General features: G+C 22.9%; 1 protein-coding gene across 1 annotated transcript; it reads left to right on the forward strand.

Annotated features, from left to right (window-relative positions):
* Positions 1-7,178: 7,178 nt before the first annotated feature.
* LOC145843078 (beta-1,3-galactosyltransferase 1-like) lies at positions 7,179-12,364 on the forward strand. The gene is made up of 6 exons (XM_082950543.1): positions 7,179-7,291; positions 7,977-8,042; positions 8,675-8,806; positions 10,272-10,404; positions 11,453-11,631; positions 12,178-12,364. Exons 1-6 carry the CDS (start codon positions 7,179-7,181, stop codon positions 12,362-12,364), a joined length of 810 nt encoding a protein of 269 aa, XP_082806669.1.
* Positions 12,365-12,575: the final 211 nt, after the last annotated feature.

The raw sequence follows: 12,575 nt of genomic DNA on the forward strand, positions 1-12,575 counted from the left end.
TTATAAAAACTCGACTATGTCAACAACAAATTTCAGGTTATATCAAAAAAAAGAACAAGAAATATTTTGATTACATTTTTTACCGTCACAAACCTTAACTGAAGTTGAAGAATTCAGTAAAGTTACGTGGCATTACTAATGGCAAGAGTAATCACGTCATAACAGGAAAACGTCTATTTACCAGATAGCCTATGTATGATGTAATGCATTTTATAACTAAAACTTATTAACAAAAAAGTTTAAGAACAGAAATGTTGTTGATACTGTTTAAATAGAAAGAATTAATTTAGATTGCAAGCTTTTTTTGAAACAAAATAAAGTATTTTGAAGAGTTTAGGAAAAAAGTTATTACAATTTTTTTTTGTGTGATTGTTTGTTGATGAGTTGATTTTAAATAAAACATACTTAGCTGTTTATAATAAAAGTACTTCATTTATGGTTAAATAATTTTTTAAGATAAAATAAGACATATACCATTTTCTATACCATAAACTGCTTAAGATAAGTAATTAAAATAGGCATAAAAACTTAAAACTTTTATTATAAACAGTTAACATAGTTAACGAAAAATTGCTAAGTTGAGTAAAAACTGCAATTCACTACTTCAACGCCGCGGGTCATATCTTGTCATTGATAATTTAAATATTCCGAACAGCTAATTAAACTTTTCAAAATGAATACAAATAGTTTGAATTTTTAAACTGAAAATTATTAGAACCAACTAAAAACATAAAACATTGGAAAATAAATTAAAGAAAGAATTTAAATATTTTTATTAAAAATTAGCTACACCTGGATATTGAAAATGTTTAGTTTTTTGCAGTGTAAAGATGATAAGACTACGCAGGACAATGTTTTAAAAAGTTTTCGAATTACGTGCAATAAATATTAAACATTCGATTCAAACTTAATTTAGCTTGTTTAAATAGATCTCTACTGGTTTTTTATTTCCGCATACCAGACGTTGTAAAATACTTAAAGCGCGGTAAAGTTCGATAAAAACATGAAACTTAAAAAAGTATATTTCTAAAACGAGTTCGTTTAATTCAGAAATTGTGAATACATACTATGATGACGACCTTTTTTATAATAAAACAAAAGACAGCTTTAACTTAATGATTTTTTTTTCAGCGATAAACTCAAAATATTATCGTTTTTTCATATTTTTAGAAAACTTAAATACTTTTAAGGTATGATTATGATAAGTTTTACATTTAAACTAAATTAATAATTTTTCGAGAAAAATAAATTTAAAGATATCATATATATTTTACTAAAAAATATCTTAACTTTACATCATAAAACAAAAAATACTATTTAAGTTACACAATATGAACGTTAGTTCTTTTATAAAAAACTTATCTAGAAAAATTAAAGCTTTTAACAACAAAAAACAATCACATTTTGTTTCTGTTAACTAAATTTACATGATGCTTGTATTTAAAAAAAAATACATTTCAAATTGATATTAATAGTAATCTAATGTTATTGATGTTTTGAAAATAGTTTTTCTAATTTAATTAAAAATTATTTTCTTTGCTATTTGACCAACACGCTTTTTATCAGGCTTTGCTTTGTTCATAAAGAACAAATAAAAGTTCTATAACACAAAATTTTGAAAAAAAAAGTTATTATTAAAAAAATAGCATTGATAAAATAAGATATACAAAACACACTATTTCAATAAAACTAAATATATTTTGAGCAATTCTCATCAGTAGAGTACAAAGCTAGCAAGTAATAAGATTATACTAACTTATATAATAAACAAGTAATCAAAAGAATAATAAAATACAAAAGCAATTAGTAAAATTTAAAATCATTTAAGTATACCTACGTTATAATTATATATTTACAATGTAAGTATACTTAAATAATTTTAACTGTTACTAATTGTTTTAGTCTTTTATTAATCTCATGATTACTTTGTGATTAATTAATTACTTTGTTACTATATAAGTTTGTAAAATCTTATAACTTGTTAGCTTTGTACTCTACTGATGAGAATTACTCGAAATATATTTAGTTTTACTGAAATTGTGTTTCTTGTAAATATTATTGTGTAATTACTGGTTACTTATGTTCCAACATTGATAAAAATAAATTTAACCGTAAAACAAAATACTTAGTTGATATTTAAACTAAATTTATAAAAATAAAATTTGATTTTTTTTAAATTCTGTGAGTTATTTTTTTAGAAAGAGATATAATGAATTTTTGTTTAAAATCTAGCAGAACGCAATGTATAAACATTTTCTTTTGCCTTCGTTATATATATTTAAATTCAGTTTGTTTTTACTCCTTGCATTTAAAAATAAGAAATTAAAATGAAATTTGTTTTGAGTTAAGTTAGAAGTAACGACTTTTTCGTGGAGCTTACTCTAACCAAGTTGATTTACTTAAAATATAAATTTGATTAAAAGATTTATTTAGTAAATATTTTTTTTTAAACTTGATTTAAAAATATCAATTTTCAGAATACTCTAAACTGATTAAAAAATCCATATCTCTAATGCGCACTTTTGAAAAAAAATAAATGTTCTATTAAGTACTTCTAATATTTTTAATATAGATGCCTAAAAAAGCAGCAGTTTATTTTAAATTAAAAGTTGACAAACTATAAAGTTCCAATATTGAATTTTAAAAAATATTTTAAAAGTGTGTGACCAAAAATTTTTCAGCATTGTTGTATAAACCTTTTCAAAAGCTTACTTGTAAGAGTTTTGTTCAAGCAATATACTAAGAGTATTAAAAGTAATGTACACATTAATAGAACAAAGAGAGCGATTTGTTGACTTTTAGTGTGCATACGAAAAAAGCAAGGCTTTTGTAAACTTCTTTAAAAGGTTTTTGTTAAAGTGTTAGTATCTAAAAATTTTAGAATAATATAAATACTTTAAATCTTAACACTTTTGATAACTGCAAAATAATATTTTCAATAGACTTTGTTTTTTGAATTTGAAAAATTTTAATTAATCAAAGATTTTTTATTTTGAACAGTTTTTTTTAGCTTTATTATTTTTGGTTTAACTACTTTAAATTTTTTTTATTCAAAAAACAATTAATTTTAAATTTAATATAGCCTCAACTTTGTCCACAATACAGTTATTTGATCAATTTAGTTTTTACGTTGACAGAATAACTACATTATAGATAAGGTTTAAGCTATATAAAATTCAAAAATAGTTTATATGTTTTGATTAACTTTCAATTAAACTTGAAATATTTCAACAAAACTACTTCAATTTATTTTAAAAAGTCAATAGTACCGAGTTCTAATAAAAATTTTCTACAAAAACTGTTAGATTTTTATCAGCTAACTTATTGGAATTAGTCGATCCTTACAAAAGTAGTAGATTGACTATTTAAAATATTTAACTTATTTTTGAACTATAATTAATAAAAAAGTTCTAATCACCTAGATGATTTAGAATATATTTTTTTTTCTAGATAAGCTTTAATAGTTTAAGTAAATAACTATAAAAAACCACTAGTTAAATTTTCAAACAGTGGTAAGTTGTTTTAAATGTCACAATAAAGTGAACTGATTTTAAAAATAAAGTTTTTTATAAAACTATATTATATTCACTAGTTCAATACACTACTATCATTTTTTTTAATTATGTAAACATAGAGAATTTGATTATTCGTTTTGCTTGTTTAGTTAATTAGAGCTCTTATGTTATGTTTAATTTTTTGTTTAGAATTTTGATTACTTTTTTGTTTTGCTTGATTAACTAATTTCTGATGCAATCATAATGCTATACAAGTTGAATATTTTCTTTATTTTGTAATAATTGTAACACATTGAAGAAAATTGTTGAACTATATTTGTGTTTTGTTTGACAATATTTGTTGAACTATATTTGTGTTTTGACCTTGTTTGTTTTTATACGTTTAGTAAATTAATACTAAAAAAACTCATTTTTAAACTAAAATCTCCATTTTTTTGTTAACTTATTTTCTTACATTAATTTAAAAAGATGTTAGGCATCGCAGAATCTTTTAAGTTGTTTTATGTAAGCTCAATTGAAAAACAAAATAAAGTTTTAAAAGTTTAACAAAACTTCTTTTTTTTTCTTTTTTGGTTTTACAAGCATGGTAAAGACTTTCGCATCGGCCGAAAATTGATATAATTATAGATATGAAAGCAGTCTAGGCGGAAAATTGCTGCCAGCGTATTCCTTCTTTTAACTTTCAGTTGAAATCAGGAAAAACTCGTTGCTGCATTGAATTCTGATTTTATTTTATTTTTTTATGTAGATGTACAGCTCTGTTGAAAAGTTTCCTTTGACTATCTTAGTTCAGATTTAGAAATCAGGTTTGAAGAGGTATTTTTTTTTTGAAGCATAAGGGTTACATAAGAAGATAAGAAATATAGAGACTATTACTTACAGATAAAAAATAAATGATGTAAAGTTTTAAAACAAATTTTCATTCCTTTTTATAGTTTTGATTTTATAAAAACAAAAATATTTACTGAAAAAAAACTTCAGAATTTTCATAATACGTTATTTTTAGAAACACGTCTAATAAAACATTAAGCATAAACTTATTAGACAAAAGTGTAAATAAATTTAACTAAAATCTAGAAGTTAAGGTTCAAATAAAAAGAAATAAAAAAAAGTTTTGTTAAAACCATAATTTTTATTTGCAAAAAAGTTGTTTTTTTGTTTGTTATTTACCATACTTACTAAGATTGTAAATATAAGCTTATCTAAAAGTTTTAATGTAAAGAAATTTATCTATTTTTATAACTTATTACTTAAAATATGTATATTTTTCTAATTTATGATTAAAGTATAACTTATGTATTTATTTCCGATTTATGTTGGTTCCTCTAGAAATGAATATGCTTTTTGAAAGCTATAAGAAATTATTGTGGAGAAAATAACAAAAAAATAATCTTATAAGTTTTCTGTGAATTATTAAAACAATTATACAAGCTTCTTTTTTGTACTTTTATCCAAACTTTTGTTACCCAAACATTTCTTAACAATATAAATCACTGTAAACATTGTCAAATAAATCAGTTCCTTAAAGACATTTTCTCAATTAGATATAAGAGAAAAAAGGATATATAAAACTACCAAATATCCAAGTTATAAAAATTGTTTGAAGTAAAAACTAAAGAATAGAATTTATTAAAATACATTATTGAAGTTAATAATTAAACATTGCCCATTGTGTATTACAATTTGCAATATGCGTTAGTCTTTTAGAAATTGAGAAGAAAGGGAAATCTTTGTGTGCTAAAGGTAGATGTAAGTGCTAACCTTAAATTGTCGTGTTGAAGACACTTAAAAACTTAAGATAGCTACATAAAGTATAATGTTAAGATGAAATGGTAATAAACGTTTCTAAACAATCAATAAAAAAATTTAAGTACGTCAACACAATTCTTTAGAGTTTTTAGTAAATTAACAAACAAATCAAATTAGAAACAATGATAAGTTGTAACAACAATATAACAATAAAATATCTTATATAGTTTAAGAATACAGCCAGCTTACTTAAGTTTTAACATTGATATTTTGTAATGTGTTAAATACTACAGCTTTGGTTTTTTCTTATAACATTTTGATGTGTATAAGTTCTTTGAACATTTTATGTTAATTATTAACACACTGTTTTTATCTTTTAACTGATAGCTTTGTTTATCTAAGTATATTTTAATAAAATACAGTTTTATGTTTGTTTTAAAAATTTATAGAAGGCAAAAAGTAATGTTAAGTTGAGAAAGTTACGATGTGTTTTAAAATGATGAAAAATCAGGTTTGATTTCAAGTAACACAAATAAAAGCTTTTCTTTTAAAATTCTACACGTGGTTTTGTTGTCTATTAAAAAGAATATTGTATTTGTTTTGCTTTTATCAAGAGATAGATTTCAAAATCAACTATGCTTTTTAATTCTTTATTCCCAAATCGAATAAACTGTATCTTAATGTTTTTTTTTTTAATTTAACAAAACTGTATTGATAATTTTATAAGGTTCCTATTGATGGTTTTAAACAGATAATTAATATATAACAATATTTGTCCATTTTAAACAGTTGAAGATCCTTTAAGACTAGTTTTATTTTCTTTTTTTAATTTTCATAATACAGGTTTAAGTTAAGTATTTTATATTATTATCAATATCTTCAGATATTTTTAAGTCATATAGAAAAAGATAATCAAATGAAAGTTTACAAATATTCAACATTCAATAATTTTAGTTGATGACAACGGTTGCTAATAAACGATCAAAACTAAAAAATGTCATTAATTTTTGTTATGATAAAATTTAAAAATAATTTTATACAGAAAAAGTGGAGTTTAGTTAAAAGTAAGATTTAGACTAACTTGATTGGAAAACTAAACCGATGTTTTTTGTTATTATTTAAATAAGGTAAGAAAAAACATAGCTTGCTGTAAATTAAATTTGACTACGTGTCTCTTTGTTTGTTATTTATTTGCTTGTTGTAAAAAGCTATAAAGCAGAATAATGTATAAGTTTTATATGTCTACCATCAAAACAAAAGTCAGAAACTGTAAATGAATTTTTAACAGTCAATACATGTTGACTAATTGATTTTTTAGTAAAACTGTTTATTTATACATGTAGAAACCAAAACAATAAACTAACTCATCAAACCAAAAGCTACAAGAAGACCAAAGTATAAAAGTAGTCATATCTTTTTAACTTAAATTTAAAAAGTTAACTTTGATATGAACACTTAAATAAGGCGCTTTATATTTTGTAAGTGATCGAGACGAAACGAAAACGTTTACAAATACTATTTCTCTAACTTCGTACTCACTTGTTAAATTATTTTTTTTTAATTACAAATTTTTTTTTAAGTATTTGTTTTATAAAAGTAAGTAGTGCTGCACAAAAAGTAAGCATTCAATAGAGTTTAGCAAAAGTTTTAACAGTTGTATTAAAAGTTTTGAACTAATCTTTCACTTCAGTTGACAGAGTTTTTTTATCACTTTTTAAATAAAAACTACAAAAAATGACCATACGTAAAACTGGATAAACTAACAAAAAGTTGGTTCAAAGCTTTGTCCAAGCATAATCAATTATTCATTTAGTAGTTGGCTTTGCACCTAATGTAAGTAAAACTTTTGTTTTACAATTTACAGTGAGTGATCTTTTCTTATAAAAATAGTAAATTATTTTGCAGCCATAAAAAATGACGAACGTAATGAACAATTTTAAGAAGTTTTTTTACATATGGATAGCTTCGTTATTGTCATCTATCGGAATGATATCCGTATACTACTACTATTCGTTTGAAGTGCAAAAGTAAGCTTTTTATAGTAGAAGTTCAAGTAGGCCGTAAATCCGGGGTCAGAACAAATTCCAGTAATCTGTTATTTCAGACAGTTAAAATATTTTATTCAATCAAAAAAGCTATATAGTTCAGAAATGAACAGTCTAATGATATACCAACCGAACTATTTACTCACAAAGCTTTCATCATTTATTGACATTATCAATGTAACAAACGGCTTTATTAATATACTTGAATATTCAAATATATCAATAAAGCCGTTTGTTACACTGATAATGTCAATAGCTGATAAAAGCTTTGTGAGTAAAAAAGTTTGGTCTGTTTTTCATTAGACAGTTTATTTCTGAGCTATATAGCTTTATTGATCAACTTTTTTATACTCTTATTTAAAAACTTCGTAATAACTCTTAAATATTAGTTTGTTAACAATATATAATAAAAAAAGTAGAAGTTACACTTCATTCATTATTTAGAAATATTTGATTAAAAGAATTAAGTGATTTACTGTTAAACCTAAGTTTAAAACGTTTTTGTCAGACAATAAATTTAAACTTTCTCACCACAATTTTTCGAAATTATTTGAAATATTTACACTAATTCAATGTACATCGTAGAGTTTATATTAACAATTGATCGATAATACGTTTATAATGAAAAATTCGGTGTACCTAACATAAAATTGTATTACCTTATTAGGTTCGACTTGCCACCGAACTTTATGGAAGACGTAAGCCGTGATGATAATACAAAGTTTTTACTGCGGTTAGGTTTTTACTTCGACAAAATATTTTTTATATTTAAGTAGTTTAGTGTTTTCACATTATCTAAGTTACAAGTGTTATCAAAAAGATGTACATACTTTAAATTTAATTTAGTCTTCTCTTTAAATTAAAAAGAACACAAGATTTACTAGTCTTTTGTAATTTATTAAAAAAAAAGAATTTAAGCACTACGTAAACAAAGTTAAAAACATTTTTTATCTATTTTAATTAATTATGTTATTTTGATTTTATCATTGAAATTATGCAATATGATTAACTTTAACTTTTTGTAACTTTACATATAACAATCTTTTCATTGGTTTTAATAAACTAAAAAACAATAATTATTAATTTGAAATTAGTCCGTTTTTAGGCTTTAAAGTTTTGTCTTTGCATTTTATTAAAAACTAAAATTGGTTTAACATAAAATTTTAATGGTGTAGTATTAAATTTTTTAAGAGCATTGTATGTTTTAGTGTAACTTGTATAAATTATGACTTGTATGCTCTTGTTAAAAGTTCAAAACAAAACTTCATTTAAAAATGTTGTCAAGATTTTTTTTGTTTTTGTTGTATTCTCTAGTAAAAATGGACAGAAAATACCACAAACATTTAAAAAAATATTTTTAATCAGGCCATGGAGGTACGAGTCAGATGCTAGTAAGTATTTTGTAACATTCCTTATAAAAAGCGCAATAAAAAACGGCATCCGAAGAAACTTGATTAGAGAAACTTGGGGATCAGTCGAGTCAATTGATGGGCAGAGGTTTGAGTCTTACTTAATTTTATATATGAAAAATTTTATTATTGAAAAACATCTAGAAGTTGAAAGAAAAATTTAACTATGTTTTATCTAAACATGTACTTGATAACTTTATATTTCAATTGTTTGTTGCTTTTTGACTTACAGTAAATACTTTTTTTCAACTGTTGTTTTTTTCTTTGGTTTTTCTTTAACACTTTTTGTTTAAAAAGCTTGTATTCAATTTTGAATTAACTAAACTTAAAATAAATAAAAAATTATTAGTTAGTTTTTCACTCATAAAAAGATGTTTTATCTAAATGAAAGTTACGTCTGAATTTAAATTAAAAATAATATAGCAAAACTTATCGTGAGTTTTATTGCTGTAACAAATGATAAATATATTTATAAATCTTCAAAATTTATCATTTTCATTTAGATAGAATTTAAAAGTTTTGTTGTTTACTTGAAACGTTTTTCTATTTAAGAACGAATCTACCAAATTTGTAGTCAAATTTTTAAAACTTTACTTATTGTTAAGATTAAGAAGTAATCAAAAATAATAATCTTTATAAACTATATTTTCTGCTTGATTTCTAAACAAAATTTAGTTATTATTACTTGGTTATTTTAGTTTTATAAAAACGTTGCAAAGGATACATAATAGAGTTATTGTTTTGCTAAAATTTACTTTATTCAATTCTTTATTTTAAAGTGATGAAAATTTTATATTCTTGTTTACATAATTTAAGTTTATATTTATATAAATAAGCAAACATATGCAACTTACATTAGTTTAAAAAATACTGGTATCAATAATTTTTGAAACAAGTGAATCTTTTTATACATCTTAAGGCTGTATATATTAAAGTTACAGGAGAATTCGAATTCCGTCTATTCAAAATCAGACAATTAAATTTCTTAAGTTTATTTTTACGGCCACAAATCAAGAAGTTATACATAATTGAAAAAAAAGCTGTTGTGTATCTCATTAATAAGGTTATAATAGTAAAAATAAAAATAAAAGTTTTATAAGTGAATTTAATAAATTACTAAAAATTAATGTATTTAAAAGCTTAATTTAGTCATATATCAAAAATATACATCACCTTTGAGATGTTGCCCTTTAGATGCTTTTGAAAAAAACTAGAATTGTCGGAATTTGAATTGTCTAAATTTGAATAGTCGTGCCCACATGTATTAAGCAACAGTCACGTTTCTTTACTGGGTCTTTCATACAACAAAAAAAAAATCAAACTAAGTTTTACATGTTTGTAGAAATTTTAGTAACATAGATAAAAAAAAACTTGAAATTGTTTTTTTAAAAAGTTTGTATCTGGGTTAACGTTTTAAAACTTTTTTATATAGTTTATAAACTTTTTATAAACAGCTAAACTAATTTAATTACTAAATTCAATTTTACTTTTGTTTAAAAAAATTAACCTACTATAGCTGACTAAACTTAAAAATCCTTATTTTTTTTTTTTAGATTTGGAGTTGTGTTTATGATTGGAAAATCAGAAGACAAAAACTTTGAAAAAATTTTAAGAAAAGAAAATAAACTGTTTGGTGATATTTTACAAAGTGATGTATCTGATTCTTACAGGTCATTGCCAGAAAAAGTAAAACTTTATTTGTATATAAGTAGTAAAAAAGTTTATTAAAAAGGCGTTGATATAAATAAAGTAAACAAAAGAAAATTTGCATCATGTTTTAAAATGATATTTATTATTTTCAATATGTTTGTTTTAGAGCATTCGGTCAAAAACTTATTGTTGCCTGCTTTGCTTTGTGCTCTAAAGTTTATTACTTTAGTATTAAAGTTTTATGGTTGTCATGTTAATATCAATTGATTTAAATACATAGGTAATTTTCAAGTAATTCATATAAACTCTAAAAAAAATAAGTTTAAAAATAAAATTTGCTCAAACAGGGCAGTTTTTTAATAAATTTTGAAAGTAAAATTAACATATTTTGAAAATAATTTAAAAATCATTAAAATCAACTCAGCTACAACAATGCCTATTAATAAAAAAAAATTTAATATGTAGGAAATTACATAAGTTTTTAATATACTTGTTGTATGTTGTAAAAAAACTATCATATCTATATTTTTTGTTTATGAATGACAATAAAAAAAGCGCCTAAAAATTTTGATCTAAAAACCTTTCGGTTATCGAGTCATACAACACGGATACAATTTAATCTCTTGTCCAGGACAAAATCAAGTTAAATATACTAAAATATGTATTCTATTAGGTCTTAATAAAAATCTCAAACTTTTTTTCATAAAAAATTAACCAATAAAACTAACAAACCATAACGATAAACGTTTTCAAAGCCAAAATTAAATAAACAGTACCAAGACCTATTAAAAGTTTTTTGTTAACTTATTATTTATAAGAAATAACTAAATAAGCTTTAATACGTCAAAGACTTTTTGTAACTAAAATAAAGTTTTAATGAGCTTTAATGAATATTACCATACGTTATTTACCAAATAGTTGTTTTAATAATAATTATTAATCATGTAAAAAAAAATTATGTTTACGTTCAAATGAAAACTTTTAAAATCCTTTCATTTTTCTCATATTTAGATAAATACCAAAAACCTAATAAAACAATCAATTTGTAAATAAAATTTTGTTTAATTTGTAAATATCAATTCAGGTACTGTCAGGGTTCAAATTTATTTCAGAACAAAAAGAAACAAAAACAGAGTACATTGTGACGACAGACGATGACTGTTACGTATCATTACCTCAGTTTTATGAAGTTTTTAAAAATCAAACTAAAATGAACAACATTCACTGCGGATTTAGTTATGGCGAAGCAGAGAAGCCTTTGAGGTATTTTAAATCAATATGACTTTGCAACATCTGACTTTAAAGTTAATATTTCTACTGTGATAGTTATTTTTATCTATTTCAAACGTAAACTTTATTTACTAGAAGCTGTTAATCAATAACTAAAAATTGATAAGAAAAGTTTGGTAAATAACAAAATAAATGTTTTTTTTTTCAAATCCAATTTAAATGCAGAAAAAGGTTTAAATTGTTAATTTGTTTTTCTACTCTGAGGTATGTACTTTATATTAACTTTCTTTTTACTGCCAGCTTTTTTTTGCCCTATAAATAATTTAGATTTTTTATGTGTTAAATAAATAATACATGAAATATCTTAACACTTTGAAGTCACAATGCAACTACTTTAATTTTAATCTTTATAAAAAAATTTAAACTATGTAAAAATTTTCAAACTTGAATTTAAAAAGTAATAATAAACTTCCTGATTTTTAAAACCCTATAAGAATTTTTCACAGAATAGCATGCATATTTTTCCTGTTTTTTTATTACCGTGAGTTACCAACAAATTAAATTTATATCGTTTTTCAGAGACAAAAGCTCAAAGTATTACATTTCGAAATACACTTATTCAGGATATTTATACCCACCTTTTTGCCACGGAGGTATGGTTGTTATTTCCCAAAACCACCTGACAAAACTCTATGAAACATCACTTGTTACTGAAAAAGGAGATTTTTTTCTAGAGGATGTGTACATTTACGGAATATTGAGGTAAATTTATAAAAAATTATTGAAATAAAGTTTAAAGGTTTTTCATGACTTTACAACTGCTTATATAGTATTTACAGATTTAATATCTATACAATGTCTGCGCACATAAAAAAGTATCATTACGATTGGAAATGTTTATAAATTTTAGTATTTTAAATGAATTTCGTGCATATACTTTTTTTATTAGCCACTGTGTTTCAGTTTTAATCTAAATT

Source organism: Thalia democratica, chromosome 8 (assembly GCF_965202585.1).
Source record: "Thalia democratica chromosome 8, ktThaDemo2.hap1.1, whole genome shotgun sequence".
Classification (NCBI taxonomy): domain Eukaryota; kingdom Metazoa; phylum Chordata; class Thaliacea; order Salpida; family Salpidae; genus Thalia; species Thalia democratica.